General features: G+C 38.9%; 1 protein-coding gene across 12 annotated transcripts in view; it reads right to left on the bottom strand.

The window, feature by feature from the left end:
• Positions 1–2,914: 2,914 nt before the first annotated feature.
• Positions 2,915–27,619, bottom strand: part of LOC137518602 (poly(rC)-binding protein 3-like) — a 1,088,021-nt gene continuing 1,063,316 nt past the window's right edge. For 7 of the 12 annotated variants that reach the window (XM_068236676.1, XM_068236680.1, XM_068236679.1 and 4 more), the window contains 2 exons: positions 23,401–23,570; positions 2,916–6,204 (listed from right to left, as the gene is read on the bottom strand). In XM_068236676.1, coding sequence (XP_068092777.1) covers positions 5,847–6,204; positions 23,401–23,570 — 528 coding nt within the window. In that variant the 3' untranslated portion in view covers positions 2,916–5,846. Of the gene's footprint in view, positions 6,205–23,396; positions 23,571–27,619 lie in introns of those variants that run through there. The other 5 variants (XM_068236683.1, XM_068236684.1, XM_068236685.1 and 2 more) reach the window with 3 other exon arrangements.

Here is a 27,619-nt window from a genome sequence, read left to right as displayed (position 1 = left end):
GGGGGATCATAGTCCTCCTATGGGAGTGATCATGTGAAGGTTTCATATCTTTAGTTAGTTGATTAAGCCAGTTATTCACATGTAGAGACTAGCTTTCTTGTCAAGTGAATACTGGGCTTGTCTGCATTACTATATTGAGTAAGGTTTTTCCAGTCCTCACCTTGCTAATATACACTGGTACTGCTGAGGAGGAGGAGTAACTATTTATATAATAGCAATTTGCTAACCTGCAAGATTCCAGCCGTTCAAAAAAGAGTAATATTCACTGTGATACCTAATATAGGACAATAGTTTTAAAAAATAGTTCAAACGAATCCATTACTGAGTTAAGTTCGGGAAAATTCACTCTTCTACAATTCTTCTGAACCTAGACTTGAGGTTTACCTCTTTAGTATAATAAATAGCAGAAACAGATGTACTACAAAGGAATGTTTCTAGGAGGAAGCCTACCAATGTTCTTTTAGCCTAATACCAGTAAGATATGAGGGTCTTTGAGAATCCAGTTTGTTCACTTGGCTTAGTTAATGTTAACATTTTTTTATTAAAATAAATGTAATGCTATTTTTCCATGTTCTATTTATTTAAAGTATACCTGAGGTGATATGTGACATGATGAGTTAGACCTGTGTATGTGAACAGTACCAAGTTTAAAAAAAATAGGCTGTGTTCCTTTTTTTCTTTTTCTGCATCAAATAGTGAAACATTTAGGTATGCAAGTGACAGCTTCACTCCAGTCTGGACCTAATTGGACTATAGCAAAACTATCCGTGATAAAGAATTACAGCCACAAAATTCATTCCTAGCAGAGAACAGCTTCTGTATGCAGGATAAAGGTAGAAAGGTCAATCATTCATATATATTAGTTCTGGGACACTTGTCATTGAGCAGAGACAATAAAACCTTTAACCTACTTTTGCAGGTTTTAAACATAAAACAAAACTGGGGATTCTAAATATGAGTAAGGGATTCTAAATAGGAGTGGGAGGATAGATACAGTTGTTTATCTCATTAGTTTATTTTCACTTTGGGTTCACCTTAATCATTTTAAAAATAAAATGTTCCTTTTAGGAAAAGTATGAAACATTGGAAATAAACTTGTAATAATTGTGTACTGGTCTAGCTAAATATTTACTTACAATCTCGCTGATGATTATTTTTTCACTTTTCAAACTGAAGTTGAGAAATATTTTTTTGTTTGTAGTACTGATGTAAAGGGCTTCCAAGGACTGTGGATTACTTCTCTGGTCTCAAGAAATAGACAGTTATGGAATACTTGGCAAATACACCCTTGTTATGTATGGGCCCTACCTTTTTCAACCAGGGGGCAATACTATAAAGAAAAAAATTCCTGGCTGTTACCTTTTGGCATGTCTGCTGTTTGTCATCTATACATGTAGAAACCCAGTCTATAAATAGACTGAGCAAACATTTGTTACCAAAAATGAGTGTCATTGCTGTAAACGTGTCACTTTCAATAATTTAGATCATTCAAGGCAATTTAAGTTGGAATTGCATTTAAAATCCTACATTCTTCTGTCTGTGGATTATTTTGTGATCTGTGTAATAAAATGTACTATTTAGGGGGAAAAAAAATCTAAAATTGCAGCATGTAGGGCAATTATTTCTGTTACAGAAAGTGAAGTAATGCCATATTTAACTGTGATGAACAGTATCTGACTCCAATCTAGAATGAGAAGGACCATTGATTTGTCTCTAGCCCTCCCTAATATTGAAAACCTTATATACATGTATTATTAATGAAGGAAATAATTATCCCACTCTCAATGCTATATTTCCTTTCACTAAATTAAATATGGGTGCAACGTATTCATTGAATGAAAATAACATTATAAAGCAGTACAATATTTTTGCACTAGCATTCTATTTTATGTTTGTTTAAAACATTGGCCTCAATTCACCAGAGAGGAGTTAGAGATAAAAGGTCGGTATTTTATCTCATGCGGTATTTTAACACTTTGTTTGCAATTCACCACTGTGAGAGGATAGAGAGAGGAGTGTTCGGTAGCAGGCGATAATGGTGCGATAATGGAGCGATATGGATGCGAAAACTGTGCGATAAACGGTCGATAGTTATGCAGTGTTAGTGATTTGCATGCAATACTTTGCCTCTCTGGATGCTGGAAGTAATGGATTGTGGGTAGGAGGAGGAGGTTATTACCAGCATGTGACCGCAGAGGGTTTCCCTCCCTGTTTTTTTACCCTCTCCTTCCATTACGAATCCCTCCCTCCGTTCTGCATATTAAGCATACTAAGCATTTACAATATTAAATGGATGGGTGAAATGGAGGAGGTATTTGGATACATTTTCACACTCCCTCCCGATGAAAAATGTATCCAGATTCCTCCTTCGTTTCACCCATCCACTTAACCACTTGATGACCTACCCTTTACCCCCCCTTAAGGACCAGTGCTGTTTTGAGTGATCTGTGCTGGGTGGGCTGTGCAGCCCCCAGCACAGATCAGGTTGCAGGCAGAGAGATCAGATTGCCCCCCTTTTTTCCCCCCTATGGGGATGATGTGCAGGGGGGGTCTGATCTCTCCTGCCTGCCTGGGTGTTGCGGGGGGGGGGGGCACCTCAAAGCCCCCCTCCGCGGCGAAATCCTCCCCCTCCCTCTCCTACCTGGCCCCCCCGGCGATCGAGGCTGCACAGGACGCTATCCGTCCTGTGCAGCCAGTGACGGGACGTCCCCTGTCACATGGCGGCGATCCCCGGCCGCTGATTGGCCGGGGATCGCCGATCTGCCTTACGGCGCTGTACAATGTAAACAAAGCGGATTATTTCCGCTTGTGTTTACATTTAGCCTGCGAGCCGCCATCGGCGGCCCGCAGGCTATTCACGGAGCCCCCCGCCGTGATTTGACAGGAAGCAGCCGCTCGCGCGAGCGGCTGCTTCCTAATTAATCAGCCTGCAGCTGGCGACGCAGTACTGCGTCGCTGGTCCTGCAGCTGCCACTTTGCCGACGCACGGTATAAGCGTGCGGTCAGCAAGTGGTTAATATTGTAAATGCTTAATATTGCTTAATATGCTAAATATTGTAAATGGGCTGCTCTCTGGTGCCTGAAATATGTACAGTATAGGCTGTTACTGTGTGCTGCTAGTAAACTAGCTGCAGAGTGAGCTGCAGCAGCTGTGAGAAAAAACAGATATCTCCAGGTACATTAAGGGGATAAATAGATGAAAAAATAACGAATGGCCATGCCCCCTTTTTTCTCTGGTGAATTGTGATTTTGAGAAAAAATAACGTCTATCGCCTATTTATCGCCTATTTATCGCACATTTATCGCATGGATTTCTCTCTGTCGATATTTCACCCTATACTTCTGGAGAATTGCTATTTTAAGATATCACAGGAGGTAAATCACCTCCCATGAGATAAATTGGTCGGTAACCACTGGTGAATTGAGGCCATTATTACTATTATACCTTCCTATATAATATATTGATTCTAAAGAAATTATTTGACAGGTTAAAGTGTGTAGACATAAATCACTGCAGTAGATCGACCTTATTACTCATATTTGTAAGGGACTGTTTTATTAACTAGAGGGGATATTACACAACAAACTGAGGCAATTATATTATAGACTATAGGATCCCTGCCTAGATAAATACGTATTCTGTATGTGTGTTATCTGAAAGATAACAGTGCAAGAAACATTATGCATAGTGCTAGAAGATTTTATTATAGGCATAACATTATTTACAAACCCATTTTTATGGAAAACTAATTTTTTAATCTATACCTATAACAAGATGTATAGACTATTCTATCAGTGTATTCTCTACAGTAAGATAATCAGGAGCAAAAGCTGTTGTGATACCTGGCAGCAAAGTTTAACTCACTGGCATTAAATGTTAGAGATAAAGGGCCATATCCTAATAACTTTTCTCCTGAGTTTTCTCAAAGGCGATATTTGTAAGCTCTATCAATAAAATGTGTTTTAAGTTCCCACTAAGCAAGAAATTATGCAAAAAAAAATGTGATGTTACATTTTTTACTACTTTTGAATACTTTTATTTTAGTTGCTAAATGTTGATAACTTATTTTTAGATAAGTTGAAAAAATTATCTCCTTAGAGAAAACTCAAGAGAGATGTTAATAGGATATGGGCCAAAATATTTTACTTTAATTACAGCAGATCTCTAGGGGAAAATATTTTAGCTTTTAAATATGCATGATATCTGCATTATAAAAACAATGTAACAGTTCAGAATGCAGTGCAGGATCTATTTGTCAGCATGAATTACTGCCGGGACACTGTTGTTCTATGCAAGGATGTTATGTTCCTCGGGTCAAGTATCTGACTGTCCTTCATATGCTTGTGGAACTGATTAAAGTGTGATGTTGTAACCACATCATTCCTCCAAAAGACTTTTGGGAAGGGTTCTGTTTTTCAGATATACTGCATCAAGAGTTATAAATTTTTACTGCACTTGTGGAGCTTTTTGTATTCCAAGTATAGATTGTGTCTTGATGGGAGTTAGCATACAGCAGATTTTTTTTTTAGCCGGTAAAGCCGTAAAGTTCTGCTTTAAATATATATATACAATATCTTATGACTACATTTAGGCTTCTGAAACTAGCACAAAAATGTTGTATCATACAAGACCAATGGAGGCAATTTCTATTGTTTTATTGTACACATGATCTCATATCATTTTCTGCACTATGAAAAAAATGAGGAAATAATAATTTCACCATGAAATGTGCAACATGTAAATAATCATATGATTCTAGGAATCAATCATTTTCTAAAATGTGGTTTTATGTTGCTGTATGTAGTCTTGTCTTCAAGATTGCCATGGAGCAAGGTAGCTGAGTGAGAAGCTATGGAGGTAAGTTACCTTGCTCAGACTTCTTTGCTACTGTAATAGTGCCAGGGCAATGAGGTCACTTTCATCCTTACTGCCCCCAAACCAGCACATAACATGGATGCTGGAGAATGATACTTCCGTCTGGTGGTAAATTACCTACTCAGTCAATAAAAGGTATCGTTTAACCCTAACATTTCCTGGGTCTACCAGTGGATAAAACAATACAACACTCTTCTACTAGAATAACAGAAAAAAAGTTCAAAGCTAGATTTTTAATACTGATTGCCAGTTAATCAATAATACTCATGGAACTAGTTATTTACATACCTGTAAAGTGGCATTATAAAGAGAGAATTTGCCACTCCCCAAAATACCTTGGTGGCCTCTGACAGAAGCAGTCATTCGTCCAATCATGGGCTATATATCAGTTCAAGTTGAAGCAGAACCTAAAACTAATATGCATCCCATCAACTGTGGACTACCTGCTGCTATCAAAGCACTTTGCCTCATGGGCTAGCGTGCCTAATGTCAATGCCCATTTACTTAAGTTGACAAACTGGAATAAATGAATCATTCTTATAAAAGGTGCACATTGTTCCAGTTTTAATATATAGTATGCAATGAAAACTCAGTGTGAAAATCAACATCTTACACTGTCACATACTAAACTTTATAATAAGGCAAACATGCCAGGTGTTTTTTAACTTTTCCCCTCCAATTCCACTCTTCAAAATACTGAGAAACACAAAGAAAAAATAAAGAACTAAACTTAAAACAAGAGTGATACATAACATCAACATAAATAAATAAATTATAGAAGTGAAAAACATAGGCTGTTGGAACTAGTTACTAATTTGGGTTAATAGTCGTGGAAAGAGGACAAATTGATCAGCAACAATAAACACTTTGCAATTGAACATAAAAAAATGAAACATAAAATAAGAATGCCATATTGTTTCCTTTAGAATGATCTACCACACAATCTTGGTAGAGCTTTGTTTTCATGCCTTCAATATGGAGCAAACTTCTGTCGGTCTGATTTCTTAACCCCACTCGTCGATGGAATTTTGGCAGTATAAGCAGGTAAATTCCCAGTGGCCCCCGCAGTGGCCGCTGCATTTAATGCCAGGAGTGGGACAGTTTTCATGCCAAGCAGACTGGAGACAGGAACAGCATAGTGGGTGGTCGGTAAAGTTGGTAGGGGGGGAGGGGAATTGACGTTGACCACGGAGGCAGCAGCAGCTGCCGCCAACATAGCCATAGAGGTGGGGGTGGAGGAAGGGGTGGTAGACTGAGAGAGGTTCATGTTGAGGTCAACAGGGGTCGTGACGGAAGCAGTCTGGGTGCTCAGTTTAGCCATCTCTAAGCTGCAAACGAAGAGAGGAACAGGAACAAATAGGTTGGGATGGTCAAGCAAGGATAAATTTGGGAAAAAAAGGAATGGAATAGGAGGAGCAAACAAATTTGGGTTGGGTTAGATGGGTCAACAAAAGGAACAGACATATGGAAGGTGGGGAGAGAAAGAGAAAAAAAGGGAAAATGAGGGTCAGAGGAGGAACATGTTATGTGTTAAAGAAGAGATATAACAAAAGGGTACTTCATGATTTGATGAGGAAAACATTACTAAGACTTTAAAGAATGCCTTAACATAGGTGTTTGTAATGTCAATGGAAAAAAGAAACCTAAGGACGCAGAGAATGATAAAAGATGATAAAGCAGAACTTAAAACAAAGGAAAACAGAATTTGATTTCTCCTCAGCACTGGTATGTTTGCCTTTTTGTTTTGCAATTAAGCATTTTGTACATCTATTTTCTATCCATCAACTATCTACCTTTTATAATAATAATAATAATAATAATAATAATAATAATAATAATACATTTAACCTATACTATACAATCATAGATCAAAACAAAACTTCTTTTCCACTTTTCCATAGCTGAAACCTCAATCAAGTTATTTATTTTTGTATCTGTCCCCGCTGTGGAGATTTTCCACCACTCTCTGCTCTTGTAGCTGCTGACATAAGGAGATGAATCCCCAACTGTTCTGTCAGTGTGTTAGTAAACAAGGAACAGGAGAATATTCTCTCATTGGGAACAGTGGCAGATATCAAATATGACACTTCCCATTCAGAACATCCTCCCTTTGGGGAAATGTCCCCTTATTCTCCTATGTGCTTTGGACAGGAAGTGAGGTAAACTCTTCCCAGTGGGTCGCTGGAGAACAGTAAAAGCTAGACATAGTTCTACCCCTTCCCATTCTATACAGATCAAACAACCAATCTGTGGCTGAAAGAATGTTTTCATATGTATCAATATAGTACACATCCATTGTCCAAATAAGTAAAGACACAAATGGCAAGCCAGAAAAATAGATTTGAGATAAGCGTGTGCCACAGGGCACATTAGAGCAGATCAGCTTCTATAGTGAAAATATGTGTTTTCTCTATGCTTTATCATATCATAATGTATTTTATGATGTAATATATTTACTTTTTATTTGACGGCAAAGAAAAACACTATTTTAAGGACAAGTAATTATTAAAGGACACTTGAAGTGAGAGTGATATGGAGGCTGCCATATTTATGTCATTTTATACAATACCAGCTGCCTGACATCCTGATGATTTTGCTGGCATCAGTAGTGTCTGCATGCCACACCTGAAACAAGCAAGCAGCTAAACCAGTCAGTCAGATCACCTGATTGGCATGCTTGTTTAGGGTGTATGGCTAAAAGTATTTTAGGCTGAGGATCTGCAGTACTGCCAGGCTATTGCTATTGTTTAAAAGGAAATAAATATGGCAGCCTCCATATCCCTCTCACTTCATGTTCCCTTTAAATCCGACTAATTAGTGCAATTTACATTACCTCTACTGTTCACTGTCATATTGTAGCAATGTATAACAACACTAGTCTAGAAGAGTTTGTATGCTGTAGCTATTTTAGCTTTTTAGTATAAAACACTGCTTAGCAAATGTTGATTAAATATATATTGTGCAGCAACAAATACGACTCTCCTTTTCAACCTACTGAGTCTCTCCTTGGTAATGTCCCACGACAGTCAATACCTTAAATGGCTGGTGCAATGTACTCAATGTACTTGAAACAATAATCTTGCCTGATAGTTGCAAATTCAGCAAGTTTCAATAGGGATTAGGGATGTTAGTATGTGCATCACAAAGAAGGATCTTAAGAAGTTCCTAACATATTACATGTTGGCAGGGCAGTTTTGAGGCTAAATAGCAGTGTAGGTGTGTAAAAATTCTTCCTCCAGCCCTTTCCCCAGATATCAGATTTGGTGGCATGGCGCAACTCCCCCCTCCAAATATTAAAATTAGGAAGCATGATGTAACCCCCTCCCTCCTGACATCAGAATTAGATAATTCTGGAGTAAACCACCTCCCTACACATATCAGATGTAATTGGGGTGGTGATCCCCCATCTGCCACATAGATATAAGAATAAGTTTGGTTAGTGAGCTATCTCTCTCTGTTCAAAAACAAAAATGTAGAAGTATCTCGCTTGTCTTGCAGGCACACACTCCTTTGTCTATTGGCGAGGATTCTCCAGTCTGTGGTGCCAGCTCACTGTTTATCTACCAGCATATGATGTATTTATACTACTGCCAAAGAGTGAGATGGGTCACTATAAGCTTACAGCTCCTCCGATTTATTCTAATTAAGGGCCAGTGCACACCAATAACCTCTAGCAGATCTGCAAAACGCTAGAGGTTTTTGAAGCAGATTCAGAGCGATTCTAGTCATGTTTAGAGATGTTTTCTAAACATGCCTAGCGTTTTTTGGAGCGTTTTTGTGTAGCAGATTACAAATATTGTTACAGTAAAGCTGTTACTGAACAGCTTCTGTAACAAAAATGCCTGGAAAACCGCTCTGATCTAGCATTTTTCAGAGCGGCTTTCCACTTTCCTATACTTTAAGATTGAGGCAGAAACGCCTCGGAAGTCTCAACAATGCTGCAGCCCCCGAGTTTGCATTTGTGGAAAAAACGAACCGCTCTGGTGTGTACCATCCCATTCACTTTCATCAGCCAAGCGGGTTTCCCTCTGCAAGCGTTTTAAAAAACACTCCAGAACCGCGCCGGTGTGCACCAGCCCTTTAAGACACAATGGTTGTGCCTGTGACGTGAAACACGTTATGTAAACTGTTATTTAAGCTGAAAACATTCCCAGCCTCCTTCCCAGTGTCACGCTTGCTGACAGCACAGCTCACACAGGCTAGAGTAGGTAAGCTCTGTGAGGGCATCATGGCAGCTGTATCTTGTTTGCTGGCTGACACCTGCCAAACTAAAACATGTTAAAGAGGACCTGTACACATTCACATATTACTATGTTAAATAAATCATTACACAGAATTACCACTGGAAACATTTCTGTTTATTTCCTGAGCCGCCAGCCTTGGCTAGTGCCACATAGCTTGAATGCTAGATATTCAGGAAGAACAGAGAATATTTCAGGGGATGCATTATTACTAATTACCTTGGGTTAAACATGAATAATGCAGTGAGACAGTGTAATGGGTATTGGTCCACTTTAAAAGAAGATGCAGAGAATGCACATAGAACTCCCTAATCCCTGCATGTATAAAGGCCACTTAAAGTGATGAAGACACCTTAAAAGTAGGGCTATTTTCACAAAAAGGTCTGTATATCAGTATCAGCCTATACTGTATACAATTATAACTGGATTTTTTAACACTTTAAATAGCCATGTTCTACACAAATATTACTTAAAGGTTATCTATACTCCATTAGAAACATTAGAAATCATTTCAGAAAGGCCTTCGCCCCCTACTTCTCACTCTCCATGTCCCAGCTGTGTTTGTGAAGATACATGCAAGCATGCAATGATGCCACTGCGAGTGGCAGGTGCTGAGGCTGCCAGCCTGTGGGTACTTCCACCCACAGCCATAACACCAATATGAGGGGTGGGAGTGGCATCAGGTGGAGGAGGGAGGGGAAAAGACAAGGGGTGTGGGGTGGGGCCACTTTGGGCCAGCAACGGCATCTGCAGAGAGGAAACCAGAGGGAGAGACCAGGGAGGAAAAACTCTTTTTTTTTTCAAGAATGTTTAGGAGTTCCTTCCCGCTTACTTACCCCTAAAGGCAAATATGCAGGATGAACATAGGTACACTTTAACAGAGTATTTGAATAAAGGAGTATTATACTTTTATATATTTCTTTCACAGAAGAAAGCTTAAATGTGGGTCCTGGTAGATAATGAACCTGCTCCACCCCTGACTGTACAAAGTCCTCCTCCCTCATTACAGAGCTTGTCATTTTCACTTGTATGCATGACTGAACCACCTAATATAAACCTCCTTGTATTTATTGTACAGAACTGAATAATATGAATAATATGCTTGAGCAAAATAAATAACAATGTATTGTTTTAATACATCTGCTTCTAGAAGGAGATATAAAAAGACAGTGCCCTATTGTTTTTAACAGAGATTAAATCTACATTTGACTTCTTATCAAAATAATGATTGCAAAAACTATGATACTAAAATACTATGTAATTAAAATGGGATACAAAAACATCTTCCTCATCTTTATTTAAAGAGTGACCATTCTTAGCTTGCAATATGATTATCTTGACTGGTAGCTTGTTGGTTTTGTGAGCACTGTAGTCTGTTTCTGCACTTTGCATTTCAAAGTGGAACTTATAATACACATTCCAAATATAGTCTAAGCCAGAAAAGACAGAATTGTTTTGTCTTTTTGTCTTCACATTGCAATATCTGCAAAAATGGCCAAACCTGGAGGGCTGCTTAGCCCCACCCACTCCCTCCAAAATGGCTGAGCTTTTGAGCAGTTTGACCACGTACCCTCTGAAGTGTTGCACAGAGATATGTAGATTTGAGTCATTCCAATATGTGCCACGTACATGACAAGGGGATGTGCCAGAACACAGGGGACCAAAACCGGGATCCCTGAGGCATGTAAAAGGGTAGGGTACAACTGAGACAGACCACCAGGGCTGCACTTCCCATTCGTTTATTTTTTAACATTAGTGTTAGCAATGCAAGACTTTGCAGCAGTTTGTAAACAATGGGGTTCTGCTGTTCTCTCATTGTGCTTTATATTAAAATCAATAATGCAGTATTTTTACATTGATTATTGGTGGTTATTTTTAATGTTTATGTGACGAAAAATGAAAAGTTGTTTTTTTTCAAACTTTGTAAAGAAGATTAGTTTTAGGCATCTTCCATTTAAATTTTAATTGTAAAGGATTCCACTGTGAGTTGATTCTATGTGTACAGAATGACAGATATGTGGGCCTCCCTGGACAGGCTCCAGCCCCTTCCCATTCTATTTTTTTACTCTACAATGTACTCACATATGTACATAACAGTCAACTGATATTAATGCCAGTACATATCCTGTTTTAAAGTATTTTCCTTTTTGATCATTTAATGAATCTGAGTGGAGAAAAATAATAAATCATTCAAAAGATAATCAAGAAAAATTACCCAGATTACTAAATCCAGGTATGACACAGTGGGCCATATGCAATTACATTTTTCTCTTGAATTTTCTCCTAGGTGATATTTTTTAAATTTGTCAATAAAATGCCTTTTAAGCCACCAGAAAACAAGAAAATACTCAAAATAATTTTGATAGTACTTTTTCATCTACTTGTTGGTACTTTTTCAGTTGAAAAGTGCTGGAAAGTTATTTTAAATAGAAGATGAAAAATTATCTCCTAGGAGAAAACTCATGAGAAAAAGGGAATTGCATATGGGCCCAATCCAATTCACATTGGCCCATATGCAATTCACTTTTTCTCCTGAGTTTTCTCCTAGGTGATAATTTTAAACTTGCCAATAAAATTTCTTTTAAGCCACCAGCAAGCAAGAAAATACTCAAAATAATTTTGATAGTACTTTTTCACCTACTTTTTGGTACTTTTTAAGTTGAAAAGTGCTGGAAAGTTATTTTAAATTGAAGATGAAAAATTATCTCCTAAGAAAAAACTCAGGTGAAAAAGGGAATTGCATATGGCCCATTTTCTCATATGTTTTCTCCAGGGTGACAATTTTTTATCTTCTGTTTAAAATAAGTTTTTCATTCTTTAATTGAAAAAGTAACAAAAACCAAGTGAAAAATACTTCCAAAATTTTTCTGAGTATTGTCTTGCTTACTCTTAGCTTAAATGGCATTTTACTTATAATGTGAAAATATCACCTAGGAGAACACTTTAGAGAAAAAGTGAATTAGATTGGGCCCACAGTCTACAACTATGGAGTGGGCCATGTTATTAAATTGTTTGAAGGTATTTTTAACATAATGGTTACATATTTTATCTTCTTTGTATGTACTGGGGAGTAGTTTAAATATCAATTGCTCAGGGTATAATGCAGAGCAGGTTTGGAGAGCAGAAAGTTCTATAAAGTCCCACTAGAAGAAACCTAAACCAACACTTTGGCCCATATGCAATTCACTTTTTCTCCTGAGTTTTCTCCTAGGTGATATTTTCACAACGTGTCATAAAATGGTTTTTAAGCCACCAACAAGCAAGAAAATGCTCAAAATAAATTTGATAGTACTTTTTCACAAACTTTTGGGTACTTTTTCAATTGTAAAATGCAGATAATCTGGTTTAAAGAGAAGATGAAAATGATCTCCTAGGAGATAACTCAAGTGAAAAAATGAATTGCATATGGGCCTTTGTCTTTTAGCAAGGAATATTTATTCTGGTTCCTTTGCTAAAGTTCTCTGTTAAGCAAAGTATATGGTAAGCTGATGGACGCTGAACTGACTCGATATTGCAGAGGAGGGTTCAGCTGACCACTTGCCAAGACACTAAGCAAGTGAACAGTTCAGCACACACAGGCACAAGGGGACCTTATAGCGGATGCAGTCATGTATCTATCACTTTTCAAGCCTTAATAATGGTATTGGGAAGTTAAAAAATAGTAATAGGTGGACATTTGTTTTGTTTGGTATTTCTGCTCTTCAAATCTATACACAAGGAGTAGGAAACAGCAGAGAAATAAAATAAAATTGTATCATATAAATCTGTTTTGACAGTTGACAAGCTTCATCTCCGTGATTTGCATAATCCAAACCACAGTCCAGGGAATATCATGTGTAAAATGTTCTGATCAATAATCCTTAACATTTCTTCCATAGCCCATAAGAAACTGGTTAGTTCTCCACTATTTTTATTATCTCCCCAGTTAAATGATATACCAATGCACTTACTCCCCCAAAAAGGCCAAAAGGCTGTAGCACCACTGAATATGAAAACTTACATATATATACTGCACATATACTTTGTAAATCATCCATAAAAAAAAACTTTTAAAAATCTCATGATCAAGTTTCCATATTTGCATAAAAAATACATACAAGTGTTTTTAAATTATGAATTATGGATCATACTGTATATAAGTGTGCACCTATATTCAAATAATGTTTTGATATTGTTTTCAGCCTCTGCCACAGGAGACCAAATCTTGGCTCTTCCTATTTCAGTAAGCCAGGACCTATTCAGAAAGGACTTGGGTGAGACTCCCTAACACTGCTACTGCCTACTGAGTGTGCTCTAGTGGTTGCCTCTCAATCATTTTGAGTCCAGCAGGAGAAAAACGCTATGCAAATACTGGAATTATCATTATATTATTCAATGGTGCTGTATATTGGCCTTTTTTGGAGAGATTGCATTTGCATTTATATATTTTCAAGTCTATAGCACACTGAATTGTGTTGGTGCAGATTCTACCTCAACCTTGCCAGTTAAATGATATAACTAAAGTAGTCTATAACCAGTAGTAATCTATCTCTTTTATTGGACAGACCAAAGAGTTCATAACTCCAGTTGTAATATATTTGTATTTCGACACTGCACATGGATGATAATATACACTGAATATAGATCCTAGGTCATTGATTTGGATTATGCAACCTAAAATTATCATAACAATGTAAAAGAGAAATAAAATAATAAATCATTTTTCCATGGAATGATTCACTAAAAGAAATATGCATTGAAGTGCATTGCAAATACACTGTGATCACGTTACACCTCCAGTCATGAGTGCAGTATAAAAAAAACCAGAAAGTGCAGCACACATGTGTGAAATGATCACAATGTAATTCCAGTGCTCTCGCCTGTACATATACTTTGTACATCATCCCATGAATATATATGGTCAGAATCAGATCATTACATAGCATATCATATGTTCTATACAGAAAAAGAAACATATTCAAGGGAAGACAAATGTATTGTTATATTCATCTCTGTATCTATACAAGAGATATTATGAATGAAGACTTTGTAATATCAAGCTGTGCATACATGAAAAGTCATTTATCTGCTCCCACAGAAATATTAATACAGCATCAGAACTCAAAATCTATAAGCTGTGAGATTGGAATTCAGCAAGTCATAAATTCTGCAACCTTTTAACTGGCTGATTTAACGCTTGTCTGAGAGTTCATGTATATAAGAAGGTCTTTGATGTATAAAATATTTCACAATTTGTTGAGAATTTACTACATGGGGACCAGGTGTTTTTCTTTATGTACATACAGACAGACTGCATTGTTAGAACATGAATATCAATAAGCTTGCATTGTGAAGGAATTCTACTTTGGGGTTCTTGGAAAGCAAAGTTTCCATTATTCTGCCTCATTAAACTTTTACAGAACACGACCAGCAAGTCTTCCCAGAGAGAGAGAAGTGTGTGAACTTAATAACATCTAAAAAGAGCTAAAGTTGACCTTAGTCATTAAACAGTGTATGAACAGACTTTAGAAAATAATCGCAGTGCTGAATAGTGTACTCCTTTCCCTATAGGCACACACAACTTACACTTGTCACTCAATTCACAACAGAAAGAGGTTGTGACAGGGCACTATCAGTCCAGGTTATTTGGATCATTGAAAAATACAGGGCAGCAAGGTTAAAGCCACAAACAACAGTGGATTCCAGAGGATACACCTACCTCTTTTTGAAGGAAATGATTGCTATATATGTAAGATGTAAGATGACAAATGGCTGATGTATCCACAAAGTATGTGTCTCTAAGTGTCATGTCACAGCCTCGCTCTGTTTTGAATTACAAGGATGAAGCAACACTTGAGTAACCAGACCTCTGGACTGTTGAATTCCTTCTTATTTATTAACATTTTCTAAAAGTTGAAAATATTTTTCAACTTTTACACAATAAGAGATATCGTTTTCATTACACTGCCCTGCATAATGCTGCATTGCAACTTTTCACCAACTGCTTTGTGAATGTTTATATGACACACATTTGGTCAGCGCCTCTGCTTTTCCACGCAGGGGGCTAATGTTTGGTCAGCTCCTCTGCATTTCTACTCTGGGGGGCGATGTCTGGTCAGCTCCTCTACATTTCCACTCATGGGGATGAAGTATGGTCAGCTCCTCAGCACTTCCACTCAGTGGGCTGACATCTGGTCAACACCTCAGCATTTCCACCCAGGTGACTGATGTGTGGTCAGCTCCTCTCCCCTTCCACTTAGGGGACTGAGTGGAAGGGGAGGGGGGGAAGGGGGTTGATGTCTGATCAGCTCCTCTGCATTTCCACACAAGGGGCTGACATCTGGTCAGCTCCTCTGTGTTTCCACCCTTAGGTGACTGACATCTGGTTAGCTCCTCTACACTTCCACTTAGGGGGATGACATCTGGTCAACTCCTCTCCTTTCCCACTCAAAGTACTAATGTCTAGTCAGCTCCACTCCCCTTCCACTCAGGGGGCTGATGTCCGGAAAGATCCTCTGTATTTCCACTCAAGGGGCTTACATCTGGTCAGCTGCTCTGCATTTCCACTCAGGGAGCTGATGTCTGGTCAGCTTCTGTACACTCCCACCCAGATGACTGGAGTCTGGTCAGCTGCTCGGCACTTCCACCCAGGGGGCTGACATCTGGTCAGAATCTCTGCATTTCCACTCAGGGGGCTGACGTTTAGTCACCACCTCTGCACTTCTACTCAGGGGGCTGACATCTGGTCAGTTTCTCTGCATTCCCACTCAGGCGGCTGACATCTGTTCAGTTCCTCTGCACTTAAACTCAAGGGGCTGATATCCGTCAGCTCCTCTGCTTTTTCACTAAGTGGGGTGACATCTGTTCAACTCCTCTGCATTTTCACTGAGGGGATCTAACATCTGGTTAGCTCTGCTCCCCTTCCAATCAGGTGGCTTCCAATCAGATCCTCTGCACTTCTATTCAGGAGACTGACATCTGGTTTGCTCCTCTGCATTTCCACTCAGGAAATACGACATCTGGTCTGCTCCTCTGCACTTGTGAACAGCAAATTTTGTAATTCAGAACGATCATGTGAGGTGCCCAGCTGAAACAGACCACCACTAAGCATTTAATTTCCATGATATAATATATCAGCTATATTGGCATAAATCCAGGTGGAGACCCTGGATTTATGCCATTTTGCTCTTGAGCCCTGCAGTTCACCCTCAATTTTAGGTCTTTTAAGAAATCAGTTGGATAGTGTAGAAATGTCACTGCTACCTGAAATTACAGACTATGGCCTCGATTCACAAAGCGGTGATAACCCAGTTATCACGCCTAAAAGACTTTAGGCGTGATAACCTTTGCACCACTGAGTTATCACTGATTTTTTTCGTAGGTGCGCGCGCAAAGTCCCATAGGGTTTAATGGGAGCTTCGCGCGAAGTGGGGACGTTGCGTGCGCGCGTGCGCGGTTGCGCGCGCAAAATTTGCGCGAGTTGCTTCTTATCATGCCTAAAGTGAGTTTAGGCGTGATAAGGGCCTTTTCACCAGCGTGCAAACACTTTGCACCGCTTTGTGAATCAAGCCCTATGTATGATTTATGGAATCTGGGAAAATGTCTGATGCAGATATTATGATCTAAACAATATCTAACTGCCTATCAATAGGCAGTTAGATATCAGTTTGACTGCACAAGCATGTTATTTCTGCTGGAGAGGGGAGGTGGAAGGCAGAAGCCTCCTGAGCTGGAGAAATACAACAGCGGCTACTCTACTGAATAGGGTCAGATGCAGAGGCTAGGGATTTCCCATACAGGCCATTGTAGCACAAGCCAACCACAAATGGTCAGATTGCATAATAATCATTGATTTACTATTTGTCTGTGCCAAATATTTGTAGATGCTGAATGACATCTTCTGTCCTTGTCTTGATTTATAATTTTACATGCTCTTTTGAGTACTATGCTCATCTACATTTAAGTTTATTTTGTGTTTAGTATTTTACATGTTGATTGAAAGGAATTTCTGAGCTATTGACAATAATAACACAAGGCTAGGTTAGGGATATATTTTATTATCACTAAACCTGATTACTGTAAACTATGAGTATTCAGACTGCAACAAGGAGAGAATATATACATCTTGTATCTTGTACATCTCATACTAAACAAGAAAATCTAATGGCAGGCCAGCGTAACATAATCCAGCAGATCATTAATGAGAAAACTACATTAAGAGCAGATTTTTTTGTAGCTGTTCAATAATACTTCCCAGTCTAGATTTTAATTAGTGGAACTTAATCTTGGAGACAATTTCAGCACACTAAATCTGCATTTAAAGTTATTCATACCTCTTGCAAAATATCAATGCCATCCACAAAGGACTATGTTAACCACTTGATGACCCAGCCTTTACCCCCCCCCCCCCCCTTAAGGACCAGCGCTGTTTTAGCTGATCTGTGCTGGGTGGGCTGTGCAGCCCCCAGCACAGATCAAACACCAGGCAGAGCGACCAGATCGCCCCCCTTTTTTCCCCACTAGGGGGATGATGTGCTGGGGGGTCTGATCGCTCCTGCCTGCCTGGGTGTTGCGGGGGGGGGGCACCTCAAAGCCCCCCTCCGTGGCGAAATTCCCCCCTCCCTCTCCTCCCTCCCTTCCCCGGAGATCCGAGGCTGCACAGGAACAGATCTGTCCTGTGCAGCCTCTAACAGGCTCCTGCCTGTCATGTGACAGCGATCCTCGGCCGCTGATTGGCCGGGGATCGCTGATCTGGTACAACGCTGCTACTGTTAGCAGCGTTGTACAAATGTAAACAAAGCGGATTATTTCCGCTTGTGTTTACACTTAGCCTGCGAGCCGCGATCGGCGGCCCGCAGGCTATTCAAGGAGCCCCCCGCCGTGAATTGACAGGAAGCAGCCCATCTCGCGAGCGGCTGCTTCCTGATTAATTAGCCTGCAGCCGGCGACGCAGAACTGCGTCGCTGGTCCTGCAGCTGCCACTTTGCCGACGCGCGTTATGAGTGCGCGGTCGGCAAGTGGTTAAATAAGACAGTTCCAGAGTTCCATGCCATAGGACAGGTTATGTCAATTCCCTATAGAGTAATATGCTAGAATACTGATCATGAATTCTCAGGAGATAGGGCTTGGGCTGTGATATTACTAGAAAACTCAGAATTTGCATATTATTTCAACAGTTTACTTCCCTGAAGCAGCTGATATAGTTAGCATACAAGGAAAAATTCAACAAGACAGGTGCAAGGAAAAACACAGCAAAAGCAGAGTTGTAGCCCAGAGCAACTAGTTACATTTGGGATATAAAGCAAATCAAAGGTCAGTTGCTACATTTTATTTGACTTTGACCTAAATCTTCAAAATACAGGAATAAAAGCATTATAGAAATAATAATAATGTATGGTATACAGCTAACAAAAGTTTCAGAGGCTCGGCCTTTATACTCCTTCACATCCGGAGCATATTTTCACCTCATGGACCAGAGCAGTAGTGATGGTCATGTCTAGGAGAACTCATGGAGAAGCATGTGCTTCGTTTAACCAGCTGATAGATTTGCAAAGCTCTGATTTGCTGTGATTTCATCCTGCTGTAGCACATGATCATGACTAGCAAATCAGAAACTTACATATCTATCTCCCGACCAAATTGATCTCATGCTTCTCCTTGAGTTCTCCTAGACATTATCATCATTATCACTACAAAGCAGTTTTGCCATTGTAGCTATGCCCCTAGGTTCCTATTTATTACTATATATATATATATATATATATATATATATTTATTTATTTTTCCATTTGAAGGGGGGGGGGGGGGGGGGCACAACATTATTTTTTCAATTTATTTCTTTTTTTAGGCATTCTAGAGGAAAAAAGAAGATAAACATCACAGTACACAATTTCAGTTTTCAACCATTATAGTTTTAGGATAAAAGGCGGAGATAAAAAATACAAATTCTATTCAGCTGTTTATTCCATTTATCCCAACACTGTTATAATATATGAAGATGACATTTGGTTCTGAAATAAGGTACACTTTTCCTAAAATGTATACTTTTTCTCTCAGTAATGCGTCGATAATAGAAACATTTTAATAATAAAAATAGGGAACAAGAAATCATTGTAGTGTTCTGGTCAGCTGCTCCAGTTTTGCTCCTGTTTTCCTTGCACTTATAGTTTTCACTGAAAGTACTCTCTTATTTTGTATGTTTTTATATGTTTACTTTTAACTGCATAGGTTTCTCACAAGTACACATTCAGAAACGCATACTTACCTAAAAGCGGGAAGCTTCTGGATCCTAATAAGGCCTGTCTCACTGCTCTCTGGTCCCATATTGCTCACAGACCCTCCAGTTGATTGGGGCCGCACTCCTCTTCTGGCACAAGCACGACCATGCCACAGGCGTGCGAGCACAGCTGCGCTTGCCCAGCTGCACGGAGCTGCTTGTGCATAAGCGGCACCGGCTTATTGCGCAGGCGTGGCCGTACTCGCACAGGCACAGCACAGCTGCACTCATGCTAGAAGAGGAGCACCACCCCAGTTAGATTACCATCAAACCCTTTGGTCCACGCTCGGCGACAGGGGGATCAGAGGACAGAGAGAGAAGAAAGCCTCATTAGGATTCAGTAGCTTCCCTCTTCTTAGGTAAGTATGCGACTTTAAGTGGTTCCAGTTAATCAGTGACTCTTCCTGAGCATGGTTCTACCCCTCAGCTGAGAACAAATGACCATGGCTGCCATTTTGCACTCAAGACCGGTAGCATGGGGCAAAAGCATTGAGAAGAGTTTAAAAAAAAGTAATGATTTCTCCTGACATTGTAGTGTTTGTCATTACTCTGGGTATTGACTTGTCTAAAACATCCATATGCAGCTCTATAAGAGTCTTTTTCAGAGATAAATAATTTACAGTGTCCTTATACTGGCATAATAAATAACCATATAAAGGCATTAATAATGCAATAACAAGACAATCTTTACTGCATTAGCATAAAAGGATATACTTTGCTTACGCATGTAATTCTATGCCACTATAAAAGGCACAGAATATTCTAAAGACAATACGCAGACAGGAAGCATGGCAAACTGAGGTATGAAATGTGCTTCAATACACTACAGTATAACAGTACACACAGTTATGCACGTAAAATTCAGCTATGCAGTAGCCAATAGTTAAAGACATCCAAAGAATGGCTTCTAGCCATTTCCACTCAACATCATATAAGTGCAGAATGGACATGCACTCCACACCTCCATTTGCCATTTTTCCACTCTTTATATATTGCATATAGTATATCTACGGGAATGGACATTGTGTTCTATTCAGTTGAAGGGTTAACTGAATGTACGCTACAGATACATTTTTGATTCCCTTAGGTACTTGCGATAAAAAGTTTATTCATTTATAGTTTGTATGTTCTCTCCTACGTGGGTTTTCTACGGGCACTACGGTTTCCTCCCACATCCCAAAAACATACAGCTAAGTTAATTAACTTGCCCCTAAATTGGCCCTAGACTACAATGGACATATAACTATGGTAGGGATTAGATTGTGAGTCCCAATGAGGGACAGTTAGTATCAAGACTATATACTCAGCGCTGCAGAATATGTTGGCGATATATACTGTAAATACTAAATATTAGTAATACTATTCACCTGCCCTGCCGTAGTCTTCTGATGACTCTGGCCTGGGAACTTACAGCAAGGAAAGAAGGTTTCTCATCTGCCAACAACTGGAAAATGTAGTTTTAGATAGTACAATGGATTATCATTTAAAACAGAATAGAGCCCTTCTATCCTTCCACCAACTGCACCATCTACACCATCTAGTGGCTGGAAGATGTGAAGACATGTTTACCTTCACTAATTGTATACAGGCTTGAGTTAATGGAATCAGAATTAATTCCTTCAGGACATGTGAGTAGTATAATATACTTTCTACTACAGACCACAAAGAGAATGAAATCCAGTAGCTGTGCTAACCATTAAATCAGTATACTATGAGCTTATATTGATAAGTAGTTATTACATGTAAGTGACATCTGGATACATAAACGTTCAGAAGGTGTTACCATAGAATAATACAATACATTATATAAATCAGAATGAGTGCATCCAATCCACAGACTTGCATGTTCATTGAGAACAACAGTATTTTAGATCATCAGCTCAGCTTATATTTGTTTAAATATCCCTTTCATGCAAAGAATTTTAGCATTTTTGGTGTATCATAATGAGCAATTATTTTACTGAAAATAAACCTGACTGTTAACATAATACATTACTAGTCTGATCCATGTCAGCAACATGAGTATTACTGGTCTTCCTATTCAGTCAAGCAGATGCGGTGTCTATTGTGCACAAGCTGATTTTTATTTTTCATAACAAGTCTGGAATGTAATGTTCATTTTACATTAAATTGGTCTTGTTGTCTGTTTTCCTGCCATTGCATTACAAGATGAAGGCACAGATCTTGTTCTTATTTTACGTCTGTAAACATATTAATCTGAGGTATAGCTTTATAGAAGACTAGCAAAAATGTGCCTCTTCAGTTAATGGTAAAAAAGGGTAGAAAAGCCAAAATAGAATGCTTGCGTGTAAAATAAATGTGAAAAAAGTGTTTTTATTTAAATAAAAAAGAAAAAATTACATTTTTCTAATTCAGCGATATGGATTCCCTGGAATTGTCTCTGTGGCACGTCTGTGGCTCAGCTCTTCCCCACTACCACCTCACGCTTTCACTGCCCCAACACAATAATGCTACAGCAAGTGGATACGCCTAAATACCCTGCACTGAGCAAATCCACCTTCATACCTCAGGCAATGTGTACCTTGTGTGGAATTAGGAAGTGCTCCAATCCACAGGCTATATAATGGTCTGGCATTTGCAGACCTAAATGATCATTTATTTCTATGTATTTATTTATTGTGGAGGGGGGGGGGGGGGGCATTTTTTCACTGATGAAAAGTTCCATACACAAAAACTCAACCAAAAGACACTCTCTGTGGAGCTAAATCAGAATTGCATAAAGAATAGAAATAAATAAATGCAATTGTCAACCCACTTTTATGTCTTTCAAGTTTTTTTTCCCTAACACTGCTTATGTGTATTGTTAGAAAAAGACTAATTTGAAGCACTTGCTGAAATGCAATGAGAAACGTTTCACACAAGAAAGTGCTATAAATGTATGTTCATGTAATAAATATGGTGGAAAATGTAGTAAAAAGATAAAATAAAATAGGGATTTTTTTCATTGTTTTTATCAGCTTATTAACATGTTGAAAATTCAAACTGAAGGAAATGTAAATGTGCAAAATTATTTTTTAGAAATGATGACAAAACAATTCAAGACCTCAGCAGATACAGATGTAAAAATGTATAAGTTGTAAAATACTTGGCACACGACCATCAGAGCTTATCACTAACTTTGGGGAACAAAGGTAACTGAGAGTTGCACATCAGCCCTGTCTGTTTCAGTCCACATAACTACTTGAGCTGGAGTACTTCTTTAACATGTTCATCAAAACCAAGCATAGGGCAATAAGAAATTATAGGGATCTACTATAGTTAATGATTATGCTTTCCCAGGCAGTACAGGAGAAAGAGGCCCCCAGAAAAAATAAAACACCTTAAAAGCGATAAAACTCAGAAATAAGAGGTGGTTTACCTCAGAGATGTCACTAGAGTCATCTTTGAGGTAAGCCACCCTATTATCCTCTATATTTTTTCTGGGGGCCTATTTCTCCTGTAGTATGCTATACCAATTTGGGCAGCATCCCAGCTGGTGGGATCAGTCCATAGTTTAATAGAGAGGAACCAACAAGCACAGAGAGACCTGTTGCTACTGAATGAGGATCGTCATTCTCCACAGGCCTAATTGTTTGGTTGCCCTGCTTGCAACCTTTTCTTGTGAGTGCCATCTTATCTCAATATATCTCAAGATTCTTATCTCAAGACTCTTCTTTCACTTGAACGTACTACACCAGTTGGGCTCTTGTTGTACCTGAGTTTATTTGTATTATATTACAGTTATATTGCCTTATATCTCTTAAGCTTTACAGACGTTACAGACAGTGTTATTTTCTTTAACTTAAAATTTACACTTCTCTAATTAGAGAATAATTTAGGGAATAGCCTTTATTTATACTTCTGAATGTAAAATAAAAAAATATTGTTTTTGCTAAAGCAAGACTACTGACTTTTACCAAAGTTTTGCAAGTATGTGCAGTATATTATATAGAAGTTACTATACAGGGTTAATAGAGTGTTAGGAAAAGTGGGGGTTATTAATAGGACAGCTGAAGTAGAACACTTACCTGGCATTAATGAGGTACTGTGCTAAGCTGATATTTGCTGGAGATCCTGTGATTGTGACTTGTCTTTCTCCATTGCCTTCTGATGCATTTGCAATCTTGATCTGTGCTCCTGACATCTGTCTGATTTCATTTATCTTGCTGCCTTGTCGCCCAATGATGCAGCCTATTAGCTGAAAGATAATAACAATCTAAATTACAATATTGCTACAATTACTTAAGAATGAATTCACATCACACAGAACATGCAATGGCTTATTGCAAGCAAACAAGTTGTGTGCTATGGTCTCATTCCTATTATTTATGAAGGATGAAGAGGCGCAATGTATCAGAATATGACATGTGGAACCTTTGTCAGGGCACACTCTACAGCACACCTAAAGTGATCCTGAAGTGAGAGTGATATGGAAAATGATATATATATGTCCCTATAATACCAATTGCCTGGCAGTCCTGTTGATCTTCTGGCATCAGTAGTGTCTGAGTCACAACCCTGAAACAAGCATGTGGCTATTCCAATCAGACTTCAGCCAGAGTACCTGATCTGCATGCTTTTCAGGGTCTATGGCTAAAAAGTATGAGAGGCCCAGGATCAGGGGGACAGCCAGGCAACTTGTATTGTTTAAAAATAAATAATTCTGGCAGTCTCCATATCACTCTCACCTCGGATTCCCTCTAAATTAAAACATACCACTGGTAAAAGTGGAAAAGTCCAGTGTGTTTTATATTACTGTGTTATGTAATACTATGAAGTGCAACATATTATTATTATTAGTATTTATATAACACTAACTTTTTCTGCAGCGCTGTACATAGTATATTTTCAGTTAACTGTCCCTCAGATGGGCTTACAATCTCATCCCTACCATAGGCATATTTATATGTAAGTATCATGTAGTTTATGTATCATAGTCTAGGGCCAATGTAAAGGGAAGCCAATTAACTTGACAGTATGTTTTTGGGATGTGGGAGGAAATCAGAGTGAGCAGAGGAAACCCACACAGACATGCGGAGAACATACAAACTGCATCCAGATTGTGCCCTGGCTGGGATTTGAACCCTGGACCCAGCACTGCAAGGCGAGAGTGCTAATCACTACCCCACCATGTTGCCCATCTGGTGTGAATAGGCAGAAACATAGTGAGTAAAAAGTGATCAAGAAAATAAAAATGTGTAGCTAATATTGGCAGAGCAGTTAAGATTTCAAAATATAGCCCATCAACACTCTGGTTTTCGTTTCTAAATGTTGAATTAACATTTGTTGCTTGCTGGTCACTGGGTGTGAGCACTTAAGTATTAACAGTCAATAGAAAATCAATGATCGCAGTAACACACATGGGGTGATTGTGTTGTGAAGAAAGTTGTACCAAGAGATAAGCACATGAAATGAAATGCACATACTTCAAAAGTCTATGAAATTTGTTTGCAAACTATCAAAAACACATTATATTATTGCAGTCCATGGAAATTTTCTAACTTGACTGGTCAAGGTTCTTTTGATATTAAATTCTTTATTGATCGCTTTTGTTAGTTTAAATTCAGAAATAAAGACACTTATATATTTTGTATTAATCTGTTAACAAAGTTTAGCATTTCTTTAAATGTGGCTAAAATGTGATGATGATTAATGGTGCAACGTAACTGCAGTATTGATTTCAGACTTATTGATAGATACAAGACTAAGTCCTAAGTATGCTGGCATCATAACAATCAGTACAGAGATAATAAGGATGCAGAGGGACATTTTTCAGGTCCAATTTGCAAGTAAATGGGGAAGCTTCAGAAATAGAAACATTTGATAAGCACAGTATTTCAAAAGACATCAATACACACTGGTACTGGCTTGCCACTATTGTGGGTTTATCACAATCAGCACTTTAGCAGTTACCGGTAGTGATCTTTACTGTGTTTTAGGACAGCCTATTTATTATGATTGGTTGCTAATGATTATGCTTATGCTTTGATGTAAGAAACATGTATATTACCTTCACTTGCACTCATAAGTTTGGTGGGGTCTCCACGTGCTTTATTTTAATTAATTTCAATTATAGTTGATTTTCTTCTAAGAGCACGACCTTCAATAAAATACACAGTATGCACATTGGTATTCCTCTTGCGATTTTGTGTCCTTTGGCTAGGACTGGATACTCTTTTTGTTTTCTTGGTAAATTCTTTCTTCAAATAGGCGTCATACAAATAGCTAACACTTCTCACACTTCCATCTATCCTTATTTATAGCCATTATAGAAACGTAACATGGCATTACTATGTGTCTCACAGTTTTACTGCCAAACTAAGATGAAGGATACATTCAGATCTTGGGGCACACTTATGGTGCGTACACACGTCCAACTTTACGCCTGATTGTCGTTTTAACTGATTGTTTGGACGACTTGAAGTGCAAACAGCAAGTCTTGCAGACATCATGTACACACTGACCAACAAAGCGGCTGATATGCTAATTTACCTAATTTACATGTCATTTAACCAACTTGATAAAGGATAATGAACTGGATAGAACAATGGACTAGATTAAATGACTGATCAAACGACTTTTTGTTTGAACGTCTATTAGTTGGACAAACGACTAAAAGTCATTTGTACGCATGTACAGACCTAACAGTCATTTGAACGACAGTTGGTCCAATGGATGCACCGAGCGGATTGGGCAATCCGGCTGTTATCGGTCGTTCAACAGTGCGTACACACGTCCAACATGTCATTCAAATGACAAGTCAGACGACAAGTTGTTAGAAAAAGTTGGACGTGTGTACGTACCTATAGTCAATCCCACAATAGACAATAAACGTAAAAAAACTCAAAAAGAGAGCATACCCCCCCCCCCCCAAGTAACACTACTGTAGGAATCTGACACAAAACACAAAATGACCAGCAATTCAAAACAGTAAAAAAGTATTTAACTCCATTTTGCATTGAGCCCATAGGGAGAACATGTACCCAACGTTAAAGAACACCTGAACTGAAAATGAAAAGTCAAAATAAACATACACAAGTCATACTTACCTCCTGTGTAGTCTACTCCTCAATCTCTTTCTCCTCTCCTGTGTCCTGTTTGTCCACTGTGATCAATGGAATTCTCCGTCCTCCATTTTGAAAATGGCCATTACACCATAACAGCTTTCTGGTCAGCACACAGTTAAACTGTAACATCGCCCACTTGAGCCATAGGGAAACATGGACACATCAGTTCTCCTCTCAGCTGTAACTGACAGCAACTGATATATAACTGACAGCAACTGATATATTTCAGTTCTGACAAAATGTTGTCAGAACTGGAAGGAATCATTGTCAGAAGAAAATGGTGAGCTTCTGAGCGGAACTGATGGCGAGGTAACTATCTAATGTTCATTTGAAGTTACCTCATGTGTTTATTTTAAATAATTTTACTCAGTACAGGTTCCCTTTAATGTCCACTCCTATGTAACAGTAATCTATGAACATCTTCCCCTCCCCCAAGGATAAACACAATTACTAAACCCTGAAATAAGTAGAACATGTCTACCTGATGAAACTGGACATGTTGGAGATATAGGTAGTGGCCCTGCAAACTTGGGTGTCTAATTGAACATGTGCAAGTTGCAAGGTCTACCACACTGCATGTGTTCCAGCTCATTATCTTTAATGGAAAAAGAGTTGCCATTACAATAAGAAACAGCTACACATGACTGTGCATGGATGCTGCAATACCTGCAGGTATGAGGCTCATATTTATAGGAGCCGTGTAATGGAAGCCAGCTATATCCTCAATAACAAGGATCGAACTGGTAGAAAGACAGCGTGAACATATTCCAGACTATATGTAGTGATGGAGGTAATGCCCGCATTGTTTCATTTTTGTAAGTGTGAAGCAGTTGAGTATGTTTTCTACTCAGGCTTTTGTCTCCTGACCACCCTGACCTCAGAATTTTCAAATACTCCAAACTCCTCTATTAACTACTTAAGGACCACCATGATTGAAATCTATGCCCTGTTTTGGTGGTTTCCTGGCTGGCTGGCAGGGCGTAGATTTGAATCAGCTGCTGCTGCGCGCATCCGCCATTTTCGTCACTCTTGACGATCTCGCCGCTGAATCCCCGCCGTTTCCTGTCGCAGCTCACTTGCTCTGCCTGTCTCTATGACGGCAGAGCCCTGTGAGCGGGTCAGGAGCCAATTTCATTGGCTCCTGGCCCTGTCTTTCAATGTAAGCAACTCCCATTGGCTT

This window comes from Hyperolius riggenbachi, chromosome 5, assembly GCF_040937935.1.
Source record: "Hyperolius riggenbachi isolate aHypRig1 chromosome 5, aHypRig1.pri, whole genome shotgun sequence".
NCBI lineage: Eukaryota > Metazoa > Chordata > Amphibia > Anura > Hyperoliidae > Hyperolius > Hyperolius riggenbachi.
This window is presented reverse-complemented; position numbering and strand designations above follow the sequence as displayed.